Raw genomic sequence first — 24593 nt, 5'->3', positions numbered from 1 at the left:
GTCGATCGACATGGTATAGTTACAAACTATTCACCAACGTAACGTGGTGTTATATAATGCTGGGTCCACATAGAGACGACGCAGAAACAAGACAAACAACATAACACAAACCCTACGGTTTTTTTTTGAAAAAATAAAACACAAACAAAACATGTGTCCATACTAAGTTGAGTAAAATTAAGTAAAAAAAAATGAACAAAATTCAAACATTTTTTTTTAAATATTTTACAAGTATAGATTCTTATATAGATTTTAAACAAAATAAAACTTAAATGAAAATAAGTTCTTCAACTTAAAAAAATTTAAAATTAACACATATGTTTCACGTACGCCAACAATAATTAACAGACTAATTGGTACTAAACGATTCTTTTTATTTTTTATTCAATCTTGAGATAGGCTTGTAGCAATTCTTCACTTTTCCCTATTTCTTGCCTTTCTTTTTGTCAATTTGTAAAAATCATGGCCTTGGTCCCTTAATATTTGCTGCATAAACTCCATTCGTAGTCTTATCTTAGCATTTTTACCTTTTATGCAGCCTTCTATAATTAATCCCAGCAACCCACAATGTTTCAATAAATGTCCAATCCCTTAATTTCTCTTTTTTTTTTGATACTATTTTATACAGTTTTTTCTCAGATATTCTTTCTGATACTCTCTCGTTTGTTACTATCCAATTCATTTACAGCATTCTTCTGCAACACCGTACCTCAAAAGTTTTTATTCTTATATGTTTCTTTTTGGCAATTGTTCACATCACACCGTTGCCACACTACATCATAATGTATATGTATGTCTTCAAAAGATTTATCAGTTAAACGATAGACATCGAATTTATAATAACGTAAAATATATCAATATATTTTTATATCACCATATGAATGCTACTCGTGAAATTCCAAAAGCTATTGCTTGTTAGTTATTTTAAAAACATTATCCATACACGTTCAACAATGTTAATTAATACAACAACAAACAAAAACCTTTTGGTGTTTATCGATACCGCTTGGGACATGACTTTGTTCTTAAAAACTCGAATAATTTGTTGGAACACAATTACTTTAAAAATATTTCGGTTTTGTCAAAAAACACAGCGTTTCTATTTTGTTTTAATTTTATCGTCTATTTCTGGACCTAGTATAATAATTATAAAATTAAACGCTGTAAAACTTAAAACTTAAAACTTAACATTTAGGTTTAAAACTCATTGAATGCGTATTGAACACGGAGTATAAATATAAAAAAGTTATGTAACTACCATACAAAGAACTGAATATTGATGATCTAAGAGCTCAGAAAATTAACGAAAAAGTTAAAATCTTACATTGTAAAAATTAGTTAAATATTCAATTTTGAAAAAAAAAAATATAGATGTAATGTTTGAAGTTGGGAGACTTTAATTTAAAAATTCCAAAATGTTTATAGTCAGTACTTGACTTCACGGGAAAAACGCTCGAAAGACGTATGACGCACAGATTTTTTAAAGATACAAATATTACATAGAAAACGAAACTTTAGCTATCAGATCAGATATGATTATAATAGCAGAGAAGACTTTTACTACGATTGCAATAAATTATTATTTTTATCATTATCATATGTTTAGTGATTAAAAAAACGTTGGTTTTGGATAAAATATTTTCGTAATTTAAAACAAAAATATGTATAAAATAATACCATAATAATTGTGTTTAAAATCATGATAAACAGATAAACTTTTATATTTTATTTTTGTTGTGCACTCATTTGAATTACTTAACGGAGACGTTTAATACTTTTAGTCTAAGGGTTTCTTATAGTTTCAAAGTATTCTTCGTGAAATCAAGGATAATTTTAAGAAATATAAACTATTATATAGTTTCGTTCCATTTTCCAATTATGATAGATCACACACATAACAACAGGGCAGTTAATGTTTATGAAATTCTAAAATATTTTATTAAATTGATGTACAATAATTCCGCATTGTAGACAATAACGAAGCAAAGGAAGTATATAATTATTGTTGTATGTTTTCCGGTTTTAATCGGTAAATTCAATCGATCCTGAGCGATAATAACAATGAAATCTTAGCCTAGACCTTAAAATACGTTGGAGGTCGAAATGCTATTCGAAAAACATATTTTTTTTAAAAATCACGTCACTGTGTTTGCTGCAGGTTATTCAAACACTTATGAGAAGGACTCGCGAATTTTCTTAAAAGTCTATGTACGTATACACAATATGACCGGAGTTCGAATGGAATTGGAGCGTTTTAATATACAATACAATAATACATCATAAATATAGAAGTGTCCACACACAGCCGTTCGAAGGACATTGATGTGGATGTTTCGACCTCAGTCGCGGGTTTGAAGATGCATGTATGATATAATAATACACACCGATGTATACATATTATAGTCATGTTTATTCATTTTGGCCATTTCTCCTGTAGAACAAAAACGATCGTACACAATAGTTCGGCCATCTGCATAGCGATATTATTATGATGCATCAATCTGTAACATCTTCGGTATGATATAGGTGTATGATTACGTGTTTCTGTTTTACATTTTGTTATTTCATCCATCGAGTTCTTTCGATTATTCGGGTCAAGGAATGAAAAACAAATCAATAGAGTGACGTTATTAGAAAACAATGTTTATACCCAACTACCGGAGGATCGGATAATTTCATAAATCATTTTCGTTTCATTCGGAGTCGGAATTGTATGACGTATGCGTGATAGGTGTGCTGCTGTATGAGAAACTTTATTGAAATATACTGGTCAAAAAAATAATCGTTACGAATTAAATATAAATTATTTATAATTGTATTCCAAATTATTGTGTTTGTCTTGTCGCAAAGCTCGAATAAATGCAAACGATTTACACAACTTAATATTTCAACCTATAGTGCACGATTAATGAGTAGGTTAGGTTACAACCTACATCAGTATTATTTTTTACTATATATTATATTATGTATCTGCATAAATTTGTTTAACAGTGTAACTATTAACTATTATTATATTATTTATTTACTTATATAATTCATACGGATACAATACGTACCAATAATAATAAAATTTACGTAAATTTTTTTTTTAGGAATCATAAAACTAAACATATGTTGTAATTTTTCAACAATCAATTAAACTGTCGAGTAACTTATATTAGAAAAATAAAAATATAATTTTTCCCTCTTATTTGTACCGTATTTAAATTTAAATTATTCAATAATGGATCATAATATGTGTATATTCCTATCTTTTTCTCGACATTAACTATAAATGCCCTCTTTATAGGTATTGATCGTCTATTAAAAATAAAACGTAAACAAATATTTTTAATTGTATGATTTGCATTTGCTTTACGCAACATTAGTATTTGATTTTGTGAGAAATTAAGTAATAATTGTTATTAACTCGTGTATAAATAATATACACAAAGTAGCGTTTGGCGCGGTCAATTAAATCGAACGCGTAATGACGGTTTAAAATAATAAGTAGTCTCACGGTACCACGTCGTCAATGGATTTAATGTTTGGTGCGTGCGTTCAAGTCTCCATGTTTTAATAACATAATTATTATTAGAGTGGTTTTTTTTTTTTTTACCAGAAAAAATAAAAAATAAATATATATATGTATTTACTTTCATTCTCATAAAACACGCGTGTACTTACAGTACGTAGATCTGGTCCAAAAAAGACTATTTCAATGACGTTATAATATTTGTTAAACATACAAGTGTGGTTTTGTTTTTCGACAGTCGACAGTACAGGCACGCACGCATGCGTATTCTAACGAACAATTATAACAATTATAAATGAATCATATCAAAATCCATCGCTTGGTACAGATATGAATTGTAATGTTTGCACAGTGTTTTTCTAAAATTGTTATCGCGATTATTTATTTGTTTTGAATTCATATTAAGACTTTCGCATCATGTAAATTGGCTGAACATTTTCAAAAATTAAAATATTTTAACGATTCATTAATACTTGTTTCTATGGGATTTAAATTGTATTAGTATCATGTTTTGTTTAAGTTATTCATACTGTGATGTTCATACGTCCCGTTTCAAAGGTCATGTATGTTGTGCATAGTAAACTTTCAAAAATTATTCAACTTTTTTTTATGCTTCAAGATATTTAAATATTGCACGAGATACTGACAAAATGCGTTGAAACTCGGATGCAGCTGTAGTAAAATTCGTTAATAAATTTAAACGCTGAGGACTCTATGTGATTCACTCTTTTCGGTTAAAAACCGTTTTTGTATAATGTTTGTACGTTAGGTACAAAAGGAATGATTGAACTCTAATAATTATTCCGAGTTCAATGAAGTTCAGTATAATATGTGTACTTTAACAATCCAAAGCCACGTATAGTTAATATTCTACCATTTTTCCAACTTGACTTTCGCACGATGAACAAATAACAACCATATTTTGAATACGTTTAACATATATGATGTACGTGCAGATAATCATGGATATAAAATAATTATCCGCTGAGGCCAATAAACATTATTATACGAAAAAGGATGAAAAATAACTGAACCGATTGGCATCAGGTCAATTAGCCAATTGTTGTAGTGACTAGTACATCAGTAAATGCTTGAGGAGACAGTGATATGTTCTAACACCAGTGTTATGAAAACACGAAAAAAAAAAAAAATCACCACACAATTAGAATATTCAAGAAGATAATAGATTCAAGTAGAAATATTCCGTTTTGAATTGTTGTAATAATAGAGATTTTAAAATTCAATAAATATCAGTTGTGTTTATTTTTTGATGATTAAACGTCGTACTTACATGAAAAGTTTGAATCATTTCCATTGTCTCTAAAGTTATTAAAAATATATCTATCTCACTTCAAAAACAAGAAGCTCTCACTTTCTATTTCAAACGTTCACTTCATAAAATTTAAAATTTACTCATATGCAATTTGAGTGTTATACAATATCATCAATTACTTTTATCAATTATTTTTGATATATTTGATTGTAATGACATTCAAATTTTTTTTCCAAATTTATGTTTGTTAATTTTATTTAAATATTTAATCTTATGCAATTAATTTTCTCCTTAATTTAAATCACGAGTACGTATTTAATATTTTGAACATAAAAATTATGTATAATATATTAATATTATGAATGTGTGAGAAAATAACATTTTTGCATATTTATATAAAGCTTATTATTATAAATGACATGAGATTACCCATATCACCTATAATTAACTTGCATACTTCACTTGAAACTATGGATTGTTAAAATTTCGTATATTATACGAAATGTAATTAGTATAAAAACTTATTTCTACAATTATATCATACCCATCAAATTTAACCGTTGAACAATTCCAATCTAAAAAATTATTTTTCTTAATGAATACAAATTAAATAATAATCAATGTCGATATTGGTTTATAACTACTTGTGATTTTTATGGTGACTTGACAGTAATTTTTTCAATAATTTCACTGTAAATTTCACTCGTTGGAAACTTTTCTATCGAAACACTATATTTAGCACCAATAGTTTAGAACCAATATTGACATTAAATTGTTATTTATTTGGTTTTGATTGGGAAAAAATTATTAATTATTTATACCATGAGTACAATATAATTATAAAAAATATAGTTTTATAATATTTAAATTTAGTAAAATATAAAACATTTTAACAATCTACAATTTTAAATTAAATTTGCAAGTTTATTATAGATGTTATGGGTAATTTATTTTCATTTATAATTAACTATAAAAATAAATTCTTAAAAGTACCAACCATACTCATGTTATATTCTCATTACACTTATGCACTGCAGCAAACCTATATATGCATATATTACATAATTCCAACTACTTATGAAACGAAAATGATGTATGAAATCATTTGATCCTCTGTTAATTGAATTTATAAACGAATTAATCTAACATAATTTTTTTAAACCATTTTAATTCCATTCACCTCGTAAAGTGTCGATGATATATCTAGTGAATATTTTTATTAAACTAATCCGTTATAATACCAAAATTTGATTTTGATGATAATTTGATTTGGTTCTACCTCAAAAATGTTTGGCTTAGAAATTATACTGGATAAATCGAAAACTTGTTAAGAATAGGATTTTTATTGAAAACTGTTCACTATTTCTAAAAAAACACTATTTATGTTTATGGAATATGTCTATTCAAATTATTTCTTGTATATAGAGGGGCCGCTATTAAATTTTACCTTCCAGCTATAGACATTTTCTGAATCTATAATGAACATATTTTAACATCTCATTAAAATAATATTTATTATTCAGACAGTGGACTATCAATTAATCGGTTTATGTGATAATTTTATAATGCACCAAGTTGTAACACATATGCTTATAAATAAAGATTTCACTGTCTTGAAGGAGTGGTAAGTAATGCTTTTATATCTCTGTCTATCACACGCACAACTTAGGGTTTTAGATGTTTTCTATTTTTCACGTACTGATCGATCAATTGAAACGATAAGGATTTTGAAGATTGAAAATTTAGAATTCATCGTGAATTTTAAGTGAAATTGACTTCTCTACTTTTTTGATTTTGACTTTCAAAATTTCAATTAATAGAATTAAACAAATTAGACATATATTGTTAGGTAAAAAATTGAAAAAATGTAAAAATGTCAGTCTAAAGAAGACTTTATAATGAATTAAAATCAGTTTTCAAAATCCTTATCGTATCAATTAATCAATCGGTAAAACATCTATACCTCTATGTTGTGGATATAATTGACAGAGCCAGTAAATCATGTCCCTTTATATATGAATATAAAAAAAAAAATGTTTAATTAGTTTATATTAGTTTTTATTAGTATTTTTTTATGTTTATATTAGTCGTGATAAGTGCTTTGTAAATTTAATACGTTATTTATGCATATTTCATTAATTGTATATTATCTAATTATGTCTGGTATTTATAATGCAATACATAGTTATTAGTTGTAGATTTATAATTTACTAAACATATTTAAGTATAATTTATATAACACACGTTAATCACACCGATATGTTATCAGGAGTATACGCACCTACAAAAAATGTTCTTAAAAACTTGAATTTTAATGCACGTAAAGCTGAATAAATTCGTCATATTGCATTCGTGTTGTGGAACATTAATGATAATCATTCATTACGTACAAGTGGTATACCGCATTGAACTCAACGATATAACTATCACTTATTGGTGGGCATCGAAATCACTGTGTATTATGCGTAATCATACGCCCATCGATAATTAGCGACCGCCTCGAATATAACGTCACCACCACGCACATAATACTATACGTATTACATCCAGAATGTTTGAAAAATATTATTATTAAATGTTGAACTGATTATGAATTGTTTACGAACAATTCTAACAATTTAATGTTTTAAATATTAATTTAAAATGTTTAAAATTTAATTTAACTAAAATAATAGAGTTTTTCATTATTCTTTTTTAAAAACGTGTACAATGTACATTTTAATAAAAAAAAAAAAACAAAAAAAAATGTTTGGGGTACAACAATGAACTGTATTAAAATCAAGAATGTAATAAATGTGATGTACAATCTCCCAACAGAAAGGTCCAAAGTTGTTATTTTGAAACTATCGACGGTTCATTTAAGAAAATTAATACCAAGTAAATTCCATAACTTGATTATAAAACTGAAATAGTTTAAGGTACTAAATACTTATTATTTATTTTTTTTATTCATTGCGTTTTCAAAATATCTGTATAATATTAATATTCTCTGAATATTCTAAAAAACATTATACTACTTTATATTTTACCTTAGGTTTGTTTATTATTATACTCTTCATAACTGTTAAAGCAAATAAACTTACAATTTTTCAGCAACTTCTATCATTTTGGTTTTAAAATTGAAAATATTGCTACTAAAATGTTATCAAAGTTACTTAAGTCAATAAATAAATAACTAAGTATACGATATAACTTTGTGTTGGGTAAATTACTTTTTAGTATTACCTTAGCATTAAGAGCCTTAAGCGTTATGAGGGTTCTTCATATTTACTTAGTGTGTTAAAACATTAGCGGTACACGATGAGCTCAATAACGCATACATTTTTTTTATTTATAAATAAAAATTTTAGTATATACAATTTGTTTGAAAATGATAAAATCAATAATTTCTATTTTTCGAAGAAAACTTAAACATTTTTAGAAACTAATTATCTTCGATGGAAAACAAAAATTTTTGTAATTTATTTAATTAAATGTATAATAATAAAAGTGATAACTGCAAGTGAATTAATGTTATACACATCGAAGTGCACGTTATTATTATCTGTACATGTTGACGAATTCAATATGTATACATGATTAAATATACAGTTTTATTGACGAAGAATTTTCGTCCAAGTGAACCTAACCTTATAAAGGAATCTATTTACTTGTTACATAACCACCCTGCATATACCGTTTTTTTTTTTTTTATTAGATTTATCATCAGGTGGCATATGTGATTTGAATACGGTATTATTTGTTTAATAACGTGTTGTGTGTACAATTCGAAAGAGATTTGCCCTTAAGACTCGTCATTACGAATAAACAAATTCCATTTGACTCCTCCCACCTGCAGATGACATAATTTTTAAATTACTCGTCTCCATACGCCCATTCTACAAGGATTTTGAATATGAATGTGGATAACGAAAAGAGAAAAAGAGCAAAATAAATAAACTAATAAAAATTAGTTACGGTTTCGTTGAGCGTGCGTCTATTTGTGTGTTTGTATGTATGTCTATCTGTATATTTGTGTAAATATATATAGATGAAATTGAACAATTTCAATGTAACTGAAATTACTTCATCACACTATATGTTCGGTAAGCAACCGCGAGCTGGTCACGACTTCTTTTTTCTTCGGAAGTACTACTGATGCACTTAAGAACCCACTGCGATGAGTTAAATTAGTAATATGGGAACATCACAACAAAACCATTTTCGATTAACAAGTATTATGTTAGTTGAATAACAATTAAAATAATAATATTACGTCAACATTAATGTTGTACCAATTTTAATATCATATTATGTGATATTTTATTACAAACAAGTGTGATATAATTTATTTTTTAACGTAACGATTCAGGCTTTAAATTTAAAAAAAAAATAATAATAATAATAAAAATTAAAGAGAGAGACAGAAAGATGGTGAATTAATTAATCTGATTGTATTTAGTTGGCCAATAAATTTAAATGAAATGAGTTGCATATTGGAACTCTTTCATTATAGCCACTGAGTGTACCTGTCATATTATATTTCATAGAATTATGTTACTTGTTGACAAATTATCAAATTTTGTTTGACCGTTTTACCATATTAAATCCGTGACATTAAAAGATGCATTCGACTTTCACTTAATAGACGGTACTACTGAGCTTATAAATATAACTAAGCTGTCTCTGAGAACCGATTTTCAGATTTAGGTTTTAGATAATTATTTTTTCCATGTTTTTTTTTCATAATAATAACCTAAGAATATTACGAAGTGACATGCACGCACGCTTTATTTTAAACGCAGAAAAGTATGCTTAAAAACCGTTTGTAAACACTATGATGACACGTAGCTTTTTAGGCGATTGATATCCTATATGTATATTTATTCCTTTATTTAGAATGCTTTACTTTGTTAATAAAAAAAAAAAAATGAATAAGAATATAAGACGTATTTTTTCGGGATCAGGTGTACACGGTCAAACTATTCAGATATAATTACCCGACTATAGCCTTAAATTTAATATTAATACCAGCAGATGATATTCTTAGAAAATATCTGCCACAACTTTGAATTCACCTAGGATACTTTATAATTAACGCTGTCGTATTAAAAGTTTTAGTATTACACATTTTACAGAAGATAAACTGATTTATTACACAATATGTACATGATTAATTTAAAAGAAAATTACAATTCACAAAATCATATGCATTCTGGATAATTTATACCGATAAAAACCAATTCGTTGCATGAATGTTAAGTTTATTAAATTTGAAACAAAATTGAAATTACAAAATTGTGTACGATTATTATAACACTGATGGTAATATAGATTATATGATATACGAAGTACGTAAATTTTCGGGAAAACGATTGTATTACATTAGCGTTCATAAATCAGTTTGTACGCCATCTTTAAATTGAAATTCTGATTAATTTTTTAATTACAATTTAACAATACATATTAGAATATTATAAAATATTAATGGCACATTTCAAGTACCTACATGTTAAACTGCTTGCAAAATTTTACACGTAATTTGTTATATATGACGTGACACGATTATATTATGAAACAGATTTGCAGTTCAGAAAATGGATTGACTGAAAAATACAAATCATAAAGCCATTGATAAACTAAAAGAATAACTAATTGTAACTTTGGATACAAAGATAGAAAATATCGATTTTTAAATATTTTTACACATAGTGTGATTATTTGTGTTACAACTGATGTAAAAAAAGACATTGCCTTAAAATAACAAAATAACAATTTTAACAACTTGCGTTTTAAAATTAAACACAAACAATTCAACGAAAGATAATACTATAATTCATTGCGTAAATTCGAAAAAAAAATGTTATATGATATGTATTCCATTATTTAAAAGTAATAATTAGTTATTTTAGAACCATGGATCATTAAAATATAAAAATTCAATGGGGCACATGAATTTGTTCCTACCTTAAACGTTACATAAAAATGTATATAATAATTAAAAGAGAATTGTGTTTAGTTCCTGATTTTAACATGATAACTACTCTGAGTGCTTATAATGTTCATTATATTATTATTAAATAAAATTTATTACTAAAAGTTAAATTAAATTAATTATATTGCTGTATAAGTATGTAAATGAATACTATTACATGCATTTTACATACTTAAGTAGTTAATATATATATATATATATATATATATTGTTGAAATAAAATAGAAAATGTATCATGATCAGAAACATTAAATAATACAATTTTTTTAACTATTATATTTTATGATTAATATTTTTACATAGGAAATTTTTTAATTAACGTATTTTTTAATTGATCTTAATTTTTAATAATCACAAAACATAAAAAAAAATGTATTAAAGCATATCATACAAGTAGTATACTATAAAGTATGTAATAAAATAACCTTCGATTGATTTAAACTTTAAAAAAACTGTTTAATGACTCATCAAAAATGTATTTTAAATTATGTTTTATCACGAATAAATGCATTAATAATTTGTTTTGTACATTACGCGCATTTCGCGTTTGTTAATTTATAGTTTAAGTTCTGCTGTTTGAACACTGTAATGAAAGAACTAGGCACACTATTAAAGACGTTTAAAGTATTTTACCCATTTACTATACTTTAAAAGAAATAACGATCGGTATAAATAATAATAGGCAAGTATAAGCATACAAATATAAATATATATATATAAAGTAGAAATTATACTAAAATTTCAGTTTTTAGGTATACTCACTTTGTTATCAAATGTTATACATTTTTTTAATTAACCATATTTTTGTTATGTACATCAAATAACACGAGTTAACGAGTTCGTTAACCAAGGTCGGTAATACAATTTAAAACAGCATTATGATCATATTATTAGGTACATTATGAAGTCTTTGAGTTCAAGTAAGATGTTCATTATTGTTTGAAGAATTTATTCATTTACACCTGTACCCTTGATCTCGAACTTATCGCATAAAATAAGAAACTCATCATTAAAATTCTTATCCCTCATGAAATATGAGTATTATATTGATACAAAAAGTAAAAAACCGAACTAACACAGGTTTATTAAGATTAGTCAGTGAGAAATAGGATCGAAAGTGATCGTCTTTTAACCTGAAAATAATGGTGGTAAGTCATTTTGTTAAAAAAAAGATTTTTGGTGAAATTCCGTATATGTACACAAACTCGAAGTGTTATTAAACAAAAAAGGTTAATCTATAAAGTTTTGAGATATTTAAAAATAAATTAAATAAATATAAATAAAAAAAATTAAATATAATTTCTAAATAAATTGTCTCAAATATATATATATATATATATCAAAACATTGGAAATAACCTTATTTATAATGGTAAAAATATCTTACTTCAGTCAATAAATAAATAATTAAATATAGAATGCTTTTAATAATAACAGTAAAATAATAGAAGTAGTTGGTAAAATAAAAAACCCAAACAGAAAGAAAACGTTATTGAGGCCATGTATCAAAATCATTAATATTTGAAGAACGCATAGCTCTGATTAGTGGATTAAAAAGTTAGACTTTGGGGTAAGAAAGAGAAACTGTTCTTTTACTCGGGTATGGACATTTAGTACTTGTAGACTTATGCGCTCAAGGAATCGGGATAAGTAAATCTTACCGTGAAGTAGGTTGAATAAAAATAATTGACTTATCCTATCCCATCTGATTTCTAACGAACAGAGTTTTAATATTCTCATGACAAGTGAATAATTATGCTGAGGGTGGTCGATTATTAAAAGGAAACCAACAAGACTAAGGAAGCAATAATAAAACTCAATATTGAACTCTTTGAAGTCTTTCAATTTTTTTGATCTTGACCTGAAGAAATTGATTCCAGACTAAAGATCCATTATTCAAGTTAGATCTTACTAGAGTACAATATAATGCGACTAAACAAGTTGCTGAATCAAATTGAGTATAATCAAGTCGTATAAATCCTAAGGTTCTTAAGGCTTTGCGAGAGATATATTTAATATGAGAACGAAAATGTAACAAAAGTTTACGAACGAATATATGAATCCTACATTTTTAACTTCAAAGACACGCTTTAAAGGTGTGCCGTTGAATCAATGGTTGTAGTCAATAAACATGCTGGATTTGTGAAAATATATGATTTCATATGTATTTACCTACAAGTATCTTATTTATATTGATATATTTTAATATTCCTATAAATATTGAAAAGCTGTAAAAAATGAAAACTTTAAATTGTACAAATGGTTAACAACATAGTTTCAACATTTACACAAGTGTATAAAACTATATTGTTTATTAAAAATAAAATAAAAAACTGATTTTGGAAAGTTATAAACCTTTCATTGGTAAAACTCAACAAATTATATAGGTACATTTATTATGATTTTATGAGGTTTAAATTTCATTAAATTTATATTTCGAAGATTTTTATACAGTTAATATACATAAAATTATATTCTAATGAAATAATTATATACTCGTGATTTCTTATGAAATGAATAAATAAAAATAAATTTAAAAATAATAGTTAATTCATTTTTTTCACAAATTTTTCTCAATCCAAGTGAGTAAATAATTACGAATCGAACTTTTGGTTAATACTAATTATAAAATTTTTTAAACTTTAATATTATGAATCCACAAAATATTACTCAATTATCTTAATAATATATATTTTTTTCTGTAATGTCATTGTAACATATTTTAATAATGTTTAAGCCATAAGACAATTTACCACCAGAATATTTCTCAAGACGCGTTCAAATTTAAGGTCTAAAAGTATGTCATGTGATTTTAACATTTCCCTACGATACATTTTGTTTTATTTTTATTGTTTTTTTTATTCTTTATCTGCTAATTGAAATCGTATACCTAGTTATATAATTTTCAATGTTATAATTTTTAAGGTAATGGTCATATTATATTTTTAAATAGCTTTTTCATAATTCTGAAATAAAACCAAATAATCTATCAAAATATTAAAGGTAAGTTGTTCATAACTGCTTGTTGTTTTGAAAAATAAATTCTCAAATGCGAATAAAGTACGTATAAAAATATTTTGTGGAAAAATAATCAAAAATGTTGAGCTGAAACTCATTAGTTATGTTTTATAGAAAACTTGTAAGAATATGAATGATATTAAATGTCTGACTAAAAGATTTTATATTTGTTTATTAAAAGATTAAGTAGTTGAACGTTACTAAGTATGTAATAAAATACAAGACATCAAGGCATTGTTAATGTTACTATATGTCTGTTACATTGGAACTCAACAGTTATATGATTATACAATTGATAAAAAAATTAAATTTTATACCGCTTTAGTAAATTATATTGGTACATTTATTTACTTATTAAAATCATAAATCTTATTCGAGACGAAGAGATAAAAAATGTATGGAATGTCGAAATATAATGAACTTACTGCAAGCATATAATTTCAAGTACTTTTTTTTTTTTATATATATTTTTAGTAATGTTTCACAATTTTTTTTTTTTTTATGAGTTGTTCTGGAAGAAGTACAGGGTACTGTTTATTGAAAAAATTGTTTCCTTATTTATAAATTGAAGTTAATTTTTAAGAAAAATGCGGTTTACCTAGATTAGAAAAGCTTTATGTAAAATATTTAAAATCAATGTAAAATAAAACATGTCGAAAACCGTTAAGTATGTATTTCTAATGCAACGGCGAATATTATTCAGTACAGCAAGCAGCTCAGTTACATAAATTTCAAATGATCAGTTCTGTCGACAATTATAGACAGAACTATATGAAGAGAGCGTTAGTTTTATATGTCATAGTTAATAGTTTTATTGAAAAAATGACAAATACATTTTTTGGGCATTGAAAAATTAAATGTGAGATTTTATGACATGGTGAAAATAAACCACTAAAAGCACGTTTAAGATTATTTTTACTACTATTTAAAATTTAATATTTCTATTAATACTTTTTTAAAAAAAGTTATACTTTTACTATTTCGTAAATGGTTATGTCTTTTTGAAATTTAATATTCTGTAACATAATACTTTTATGCGTACAACTCGAAGAAAAATTACTAAAAGCTTAGACGATCAGAGAGCAGCATGGAAACTTTGTAGGGTGTATTATCTTTAGCTGGTTACACATAAAGAACTAACTGGTAGTGTGATATTGGATTTTCGTTCGTCGATTTTGTTAGAAAACTATTCTACTTTAGAATTCGAAACCAGACATAATATATAATATAATATAATATAATATATTACGTACATAATATGTAAATCACTTTTTTAGTTATAACATTAAAACGACAGATTTCAATGAAATATTTAAACGCTTGCAGATCGCACTAGTACAATCGAACACGAGTTTACGAACAGAATGATTTTTCCAACGGCAACATTAAATTTCTTGAACACCCTGTGCATTCTTATGGGATCCATCGTCTTGTACAATCGTCAGTAAAATCGTAGACTGTACTGTCTGTTCGTCTTATATGGACCGTTACGGCTCGACAACAGCGTGCGGTATTCGATTTGTGTACAAAAGAGTGGGATAAAGTTAGGTATTTTTTGGGGCATAGGCGATTTCGTGATATTATTTGTTGAACGTATAATATAATTCCTTAATATACTATACGTGTATGAAAATTACATGGATTCTTAAAAACACAATCATTTTAAAGATCAATATATTTTTTAAGTCAATAGTGTAATAAGGAATTACACAATATGTTCATCAAATAATATCTCGAAATTGCCCATGTCATGAAAACACCTTTACTTCACTCTACATCGAGAAAGCGCGCGGAAATGTTATCTGGAAAACGAAGAAAAAAAACCCCCGAGGCGCTGTGAAAACGAGTGGTGCGGGACGATCGAAAAGAACGACCGAAAATTACACGTTACACGATCGCGCAGGACCGGACTGGGGAAAAACGGTCGTCGAACTGTTCAGGAAACGTAGGTCCGGTACGAGACCGCGGCGGTGTAGGACGGGAAAACTCCGGTGAAACGTGTTGCGGTGCTGATATAGCGATGAACAATCCGCGTGGCGGCCCGGCAGAAAAATTGCCGAAACAGAAAAAAACCGTTCGGTTCAGTACGCGCGTCAGGCGGCGTTGGACGAGAATGACTGCCGCGGTCGGTCCGCGTATATCCGTCGGCCAGAAAACTCTTACGGTGATCGGTTGGGTGTTGTCGCAATGACGACGAAGGTGCGCGCGAGCGGCGTCAGGTGGCGGTCCACGCGCGACCTCGCGCTTCTCCTGTGTGCGTCCTCACGTGAAAGTGCGCACCGCCCGTCCGGGGGTTCGTCGTGGCCGGCGCGCGTGACCCCACCGCGCTGTGATTCGCCCCCACGGACGTCGGAACTTTACCTCGACCAACCGAACTATAAATAACCGCGAGTTCCCGAAATCCAACATTCACAGTTCACCGCTCAGGGACCAGGTAACGGCACCAGCAAGCAGTCCGTGCACCGCGCATCACGTGCATTAAAGTCTCCGAGTGCGATCGGTTTTCTCTATCTCTCTGTCTCTCTCTCTCTCTCTCTCTCTCTCTATCTATCTTTCCATCACTCGTTTGTTGTTTTGCGGCTCATTTCGATCATCCGCGCCGTACGCCGTTTCTCACATCGTTGCAGCAGCAGCTCGCAACACCATCCGTCGAAAGAAAAAGGTAAGTCGTTGATAGTTTCTTTACCGTTTTCTATCGTCTTTAAGGACGAGTTCGGGTTTAGCCGTCTTTCGGTACACGATACGAAAATAAAATAAACTTTTTGCCGTGCGAATCCGTACGTTAGAAACGTGTTCTTGTAGTCGGCATGTATTTTGCGCATCATTAACGCAGTGAAAATTTCAAATACACATCGAACGACGGTCATCTTTCAAAGTCTCGTTTTTTCATACCATTAAATTTCAGTAATACCGATTTATATTTTATTTTATTTTATTTTTTTTTTTTTTTTTGTACAACGAATTAAATATTTCACCACAGTCGTTGTGAAAACGTATTATGTTGTACTCTACTTAGAAATTTCAAATAAATTTTCATATCAGTTCAAAACCAATCCGACGTACCTACCAGTTCGAATGGTTCAAGTAGATTTTCAATTTTGAAACGATAATTTGAAGAACATTGTCCAAACATGAAAACAAACTGTTAAATCCATTCTTAGAATAACATTTATTTTCTAACCCGAGAAAAGGGAACGTTAATCATACGTTAATAATTAAAACGTTAATATATTTCTCGTTGAGAGAATCTTACCGAGCATTAATATATTATTTAATACGCCATCGCCGATTAATCGTATACGGCTGTATAAAAGCGCAAGTACTATATAGATGCACACGACTTTTGTTACTGCGCGCACACGTTTCGTTCACTTTCATTTAAACGTATAATATTTTACCTCTATGAATGTTTTCGAGCAATACCGCATCGTGATCGTTAGAAAAATATTATATAATTCGATATTTATTTACATAGTTCAATATTATATTACCGGGATGAACTTATTTTATACGTTATTCAAACGAGTTTTGATTATTTTAAAGAATTTCATAATACTATTTTATTAGGTAAACTAAAATAGAAAACATTAATTGGTTATTAAACATCAAATAGCATAATTATCCTATATCAGTTTCAAAACATACATTTTTTTCTGAATTCGTTAAAAAACAGACAAATAATAGACGATTTTTTTTTATTATTATTCAAATTAACATTTATAATAATTATTTGTTACTGTAAAACAAAAAATAGCATTTATTACGAAAAATTTAAAATTTAAAAACCAGGGTCGGGCGTATTAATCTAACATATAATATACAACGATGTCTGATTACAATGTGAAGGACAACGCATCTTAATGGCCTTTCCATACCATGATTGTAATTCGATAAAAAACGTTATCTTTTCTTTTTAAAACAAATATTATGTTTCCTTAAAGGATTATTAGTTTTGATATCATGACTTAGTTCCATTGTCCTTTTCAAATGATACCATAACTGGAATTTTCGATTTCTATACATGCTCTAGTGTAACTTTATATCATGTATAACAATTTCTTATGATATTACTCCACACGTTTATACTTGTATTTACTAAAAACACTGACAGTTATATGTATATTCGATGAAACGAAAAAGTGCTTATAATGTTTCATGATTCTAAAAACAAAAACGAGAAACTGTACCTTAAATTAATTATTAGTCTGGCAACAAAATTTTAAACGTTTTTTATTACAGTTAAAAATTCAAAACCACGAATCATATTAAAAATTTAATAAAACGTCAGCACAGTGGTGCAAATTGAAAAAAAAAAATTAACCTTTTATTCGATTGATAAATCATAAGATACCTGCTGAAATTTAATTTGCGAGCACCCGAGATATTTTAAAGTAGTTTAAAAAGTTTATGGTTGTTAAAATATGATTGAGTAATTTAATTTTCCCAATAAATGTATAGGAAGCGATCCTCAAATTGTACTTCGGTGGTTCGAACATCAAGCTTTTTTCATGAACAAAAAAAAAATATTGTTATACTATATACCTATATATATCACGTATATTATGATAATTTGATTTTAAACATTTTAATTTTCCTCCAAAATACCGATCACAATGATTTTGATGAGCGTAATTTATCAATTTAAATGATTTACCGTTAAAAATAAAAAATAAAAGGACGAGAACCGATGATAGCGGTAGGATTAGAACGATGTGATAACAATCGATTAATGTCACGGTGCGTTATAGAATGTACGATCGCATTCCGTTGCATTCGATCTATGTGAGCAGTAGCTGCGGCGGCGATCGATCATAATTATTACACAGTATTATTGTCTGTGAAAAATAATTGCAACAATACCGAGAGAGCGTCGTGGCGCGGTGAGATTCGGTTGACGGAGGCCGCGCACGAAAACTGGAGCCGACGGTCCGCACCGAGATGACCGAAATACGAAGTTTTTGGTTGCGACCCGACGCGCGCGCAAACGGAGCGCAGGGTAGCAGCAATTTTATTGATGCTAATAATAATAATAATAATAACAGTGGAATAATCTTCCATTGTGTGACGGCAAAGTTTCCGTCGGGAAAAAACACAACGTTTATATAGCACTCGTAGCGATCAGCAGCAATAAAAGTAATTATTATTTTGTGTGTATTTCTTCGTTGTTGCATGAGCAACACCTTACACCCCAGGTTAATTGACTGGCATTAATCGGTTACGAAATATCGTCCATTTTCGGTACGGTAACGGACACTGGGTCGCATCCGAAATTGGAACAACGGTCGTACGTTCTTGAGTGTGAGAAATCCGTCGCAGCGTCCTACACGCGCAACAACAACGGCGGCGGTAACGGCGAACAATCGTTTGGGAAAATGTTACGTGATTCGCGCGGAATGAAAAAAAAAATCACTCGACTCGTATACACGTATACATTTATATGTGTTATTTGCATACGGCCGCCGTACACTGCACTGTGAGCAACAAAATGATATTTAGGTTATTATGAACAATATTGTAACTGCGGACGCGCGACGGTACACATTATTGCCAGGGAACGTCCGGGAGGTTCCTTTGTATATGCTGGTCTAACAGCACGATAAGTGACACGATTGTTCGCGGTGCGACTTTGCACGTGTTTTCGTACGTCTCTTGCACTGCTTTCCATAACGATAACTCGTTCTTCAACCCGTCTAAACCCTCGTCAAACCACAGTCCTCGCGTAGACTGCAACGAACGAAGTCGTATGCGTGTTCACTCGTGTACAATCACCTTAACTTCTTCTTATTCGGCCTTCTAGACTTAACCGTCCGGTATGATTGCCTACAGTTTCTTTCCATTGATATTCTCTCTCTGTGTTGTCTTCCCATCGCAATCTTGGGTGTACCAATGGTATTTTTCCCCGTGGAGAATTTTCTCGGTAAACATCCTTATTTACGTTATACGTATCCTGCTCACGTGAGTCTTCTCACGGTAATATCTTCTACAACACTCAGGATTTTTATATAATTCAACAATTACGTCGATGGCTGCGAATCGAAATCCCGCACGAATGGCGATATTATCGCGGTAGTATATTTTTACTGTCTGCCCCGATCAGATTTGATCGGACGACGGATCTCCTCCAAAAACCGTGCTGTCCGATATCGGCCAGCGAAGCCGATGTGCCCACAACCCTTGGGGAAAAATCGTGTCCGTCACGACCGGGCCGTTACCTTCTCGTTGGAACCGCGACCGGATTTCCCCCGTCGGACAATCGATCGATCTCGAGCCGACCTCATTCGGTCCAATCGATCACCACGATTATGCATAGTTTATCGTAACAAAATACGACGCGGTGCGAGCTTTGGTCGACCAACAATTATCGGATGGTTATCGTTGACCACGGGCCGGACGATTGTCGGACATTTGTTGTAATTAAACGACACGCACTCACCGCGGACCCGTTGCCGATTTGACACACACGCGGATCGGTCGGAACCGATGAACCGAAGGACGTACGCGAAATTATAAATTTAGTTCTGCGGAAATTAGTGTTTGTTGTGAAATTCCGATGCGGTTTTTGTTAATGAACCACCACGTGATCCGATATTGAGTTACGCAACGTCACTGTTTCTCTGCATTGTTATTGATCGCGAAAGCCACGTGACAATAAACTAATATTAAAATAGCTGTTTGTGTGTGTGTATCGAATGCGAGCGTATAGCTGTACTAGCGACTACCCGTTTCGTTAACATTTATGAATATTTTTTTATTTTTCAGCTGGTGATCGACACAAATCAACATGAACACGTTTTCCTTACGTTTGCTGTGTAAGTATTGTACGATTATTAACAATCCGACATCGTTATTACTTTGATTTTAGAACCGACTGATCAGCCTCCTTTAGCCTCCATCTACAGTGCACCTCCTTCACATACGCACAATTCGTTGTCTGTATATTTATCATCGCTAATGCATCCCCCAAACGTTTATCCCAAAGATATTCGTGTTCGTCGAGATCGATGAAAGATCAAACTCGGTCTCAAACACGCGGCACGCAGCATGTGAGTTTGCGTGTGTTTTGTTCGTCGACGGCATTACGAGTTCGGTTTCTTTACCAATTATTATCACTGGAGCACACCAACAATCACCGGGCATATTCTGTTTTTCGCGAAATTTCGACAGCGAACAAAAAATACCTGTGCATCGTTCGTAATCGTTGCCTTCGTGATATCGGATTAGCTGTGGGTGCGCGTCCAACCCAATTTGTATGTTTGATAATAATTTCCACGGCAAGATCCCGTGCCGACCTTGATCCGGTGCGCCGCGATTCGTCCGCAGTCGTTACGTAAAACATCGTAATTGGCATCGAATGAACTCCCGTAACTCCCGGGGTTATCGCGGACTCGCATCCCGAATACGTGTCTCTCGCGGTCAACTTCGTGGGATAAAATGTGTCATTTCGGAAAGAATTTTTTCCTCCACCGCGGCTTGTGAACTTTCAAAAATCGTTTCACAACATTGACAATGGGAATCTCCGTGCAGGGAAAGGGGCAAAGAAATAAACAAATATCTATATATGTATACATTAGGTATGTGTCGTCTCTCTTTCGCGGAGACGGTACACATATCGACGGTTATATTTCATCGGGTTTTTCAAAAGAATACACGACGGTGAGTGAAACGTAAACAGAGCTCGTGCATGAAGTCGTGACCGAACGATAGAGACGATCGTTCTCCTCCGGGCGCCCGTTGCTCAATTTGTCCGAATCCGGCAAACCAAAACAGCTTGCAAAATGGTCTAAAACCGATAGGTTCACCGTGTACTCAGAATTATTCATTTTGTTCGCTAAGAACACAAACATACACAACAATATCGCCCGTATAGTATAATAATAATTGTTCCACTTGACGAATCGCGCCGTCAAACGGAGGAAGTTAAACATACCAGTAGTCAACAATGCGCGAACTCCGGACAGGAAGATTGTATCTCGAACGTTCTGATATAATTTCATTGAAATATGTATACGAGCGCGAATTGTTTCGTTTGAATAATTTCTATTATCATAAAATTCGGTCCTCAACCAAGCACGAACGCTGCATATAAAGCAAACTCAGAATAAATTGTAATCTACGTTTTCGTTACAATCATTTGTTCACCTAATAAAGTATTTTTAACTGTTGTTTTGAAATGGTCAACGAATAACAAAACTGTTTTCTTGCAATCATCATTATTAAAATTCTATATTTTGTGACTTATTACAATATTTATTTAAATTTAACATTTTAATCATTTTTGTCAATACATACCTACCATTAAAAATTATAAAACTATTCAAGCATTATTAATAAATATATTCAAAATTAATTATTTATATTTTTATATAAATAACTCAACGGAGAATTTATTATTTAACCTTAAAATAGAAATAATTGTTTAATTCATAGATAATGCTATTAATTTAAATAGTGATGTTTTTTTAGTTACTTTTTTTTTAAATAATGTCTTAAGAGTAGTTATATTTACAACATGCTAATAAAGTACTATTGCGTAACCGTTGATATTTTCGTGAGAAAATGTGTAAAAATATATAGAGAATGAGGTCGTGTGTTATACAGGTAATGTTCGGTTTTCACAAGTTAGAGTTGGCAAAGTCAGTCGTTAAACTTAACAATAGATTTTAGTGTCATAATACTAAAAAATATTTTAAATCTTAACAAGGTTAAGGTAAACTCTTCAAACAGTTGAATAATTAAAACTATACTAGATTTTCTTTCACTCTCACTTTTTTGTAATGACGTTATGTAGTTAATAACAATGTTTACACTTTTATCCTGAAATAATTTAAATAATTTTAACATGTTATATTTTAATTGTTTCAGTTGCCCTTTGTGCACTATCTCATCATACATTGGTAAGTAATTTATACATATTTCATTTATAAAATAAAAATTATATATTATTAAATTAATATGAATTATATATTTTAGGCACAAAGTGGTTATAACTACAACAAACCGTCGAATCCTTTGAACAGTCCAACTACATCAAGGCCATATGGCAACGATGGATTAGTATCCAAACCTTCGGGTACTAGCTACCCTACTCCTTTCCCAAGCACAGGATCATATCCAACACAATCTGACCAATTTGGTTCGACTGGACTTGCAGGCACACCGAGTTATACTAGTGGATATGGTGGCCAAACCGCTTACCCAACATCTGCTCCTCAAGATTTCACTACTGCTAACTTCCCTGGTACCACTGCCCAGCGACCGGGAAGTTTCTCTACTGGCTCATCTTCAGGATATGGCCCATCAGGCGATGGTTCTTCTGGTCAAAAACCGAGCTATGGACCAAGTGGTCAAGAGAGTTTAGGAGCACCTCAAAGTGGTAACGGATATGGCGGTGTTAGTAATGCTGGTGGATCAGGATCTAGTTTTGGATCAGGTAGCGGATCTGGGTCGAGACCAAGTGGATTTGGTGGAAACAATGGAGCACCAGGTTCAACTGGTTTTGGTAGTGGAAATTATCCGGGTAGTTATGGAAGTGCAAATAATGCAGGACCAACTGGTTTTGGGAGCAATGCAGGAACAACTGGTTTTGGAAGTACCAGTGCCTCAGGTTATGGCGGCAGTAGCGCTCCTGGACAAGGAGCTGGTTTTGGAAGCAGCCCGGGATCAAGTGGTTTTGGATCCGGTAGCTCACCTGGTACTGACTGAGTGAACAATTCATAGTATATTAGATTTGTTTATGTTTATTCATTTTTTTTCAGGAAACTTTGGAGGCAGTGGCATCGGACAAGGATCAAATGGATACGGTAGTGGTAATGTAGGTGGATCTAGACCAAATTATGGTGCCAATGGATTCGGTGGACAAGGCCCTAGCAGTGTTGGAGGTGGAAATGCTGGTGGACAAGGACCTAGCAGTTTCTTCGGTGGAAACGTTGGTGGTCAAGGACCGAGCAGTGTTGGTGGTGGAAATGCTGGTGGACAAGGACCTAGCAACTTCTTTGGAGGTAACGCTGGTGGACAAGGACCAAGCAGTGTTGGTGGTGGAAATGCTGGTGGACAAGGACCTAGCAACTTCTTCGGAGGTAACGCTGGTGGACAAGGACCCAGTGGCTTTGGATCTGGTTTTGGAGCTGGAAACTCACCAAGTGGTAATGCCGATGATGGTTCTTATGAAGGTGGAGATTTATCTGCTATTCCTGGTGAACCAGGAACTGATTATCCAATATTATCTGAAATACCAAAAACTTCATTTACTTGTAACCAAAGATTGCCAGGTTACTATGCTGACACTGAAACCAGATGCCAAGTATTCCATATTTGTTCAAACGATATTAAATATGACTTTATATGCCCCAATGGAACAATTTTCCATCAACAATACTTCGTATGTGTCTGGTGGAATCAGTTTGATTGTTCGACTGCCGAAAGTCTTTACGGATTAAACGCTAACATTTATGATTATTCAAAAGTAGGTGCTCCAGGACAATCTGGTCCACAAGGTCCTGTTGCTAACTTTCCTGGACAAGTTGGTCCAATTGGACCAGTAGCCAACTTCCCTGGTCAATCCGGACCACAAGGTCCTGTAGCTAACTTCCCCGGTATATCTGGTCCACAAGGTCCAATTGCCAACTTCCCTGCTATTGCTGGTCCACAAGGACCCACCGCCAACTACCCGGGACAATCAGGACCACAAGGACCAACTGCGAACTATCCAGGCCAGTTTGGACCACAAGGACCAACCGCTAACTACCCCAGTCAATCAGGACCACAAGGACCAACCGCTAACTACCCCGGTCAATCAGGACCACAAGGACCAACCGC

At 31.2% G+C, this 24593-nt stretch overlaps 1 protein-coding gene across 1 annotated transcript in view; it reads left to right on the top strand.

Annotated features, from left to right (window-relative positions):
• Positions 1-16171: 16171 nt before the first annotated feature.
• The window catches only part of LOC112686366 (spidroin-2-like), a 9088-nt gene continuing 666 nt past the window's right edge, over positions 16172-24593 (top strand). Inside the window, exons 1-5 of the mRNA XM_025558598.1 lie at positions 16172-16440; positions 20538-20587; positions 22641-22672; positions 22749-23469; positions 23534-24588. Of these exons, the coding sequence (XP_025414383.1) occupies positions 20560-20587; positions 22641-22672; positions 22749-23469; positions 23534-24588 (1836 nt within the window). The 5' untranslated portion in view covers positions 16172-16440; positions 20538-20559. The remainder of the gene's footprint in view (positions 16441-20537; positions 20588-22640; positions 22673-22748; positions 23470-23533; positions 24589-24593) is intronic.

The sequence above is a fragment of the Sipha flava genome, unplaced genomic scaffold, assembly GCF_003268045.1.
Source record: "Sipha flava isolate LNK unplaced genomic scaffold, YSA_version1 307_pilon_pilon, whole genome shotgun sequence".
NCBI classification, from domain to species: domain Eukaryota; kingdom Metazoa; phylum Arthropoda; class Insecta; order Hemiptera; family Aphididae; genus Sipha; species Sipha flava.
The sequence above is the reverse complement of the archived record's forward strand: the minus strand, read 5'-3'. Positions and strand labels throughout refer to the sequence as shown.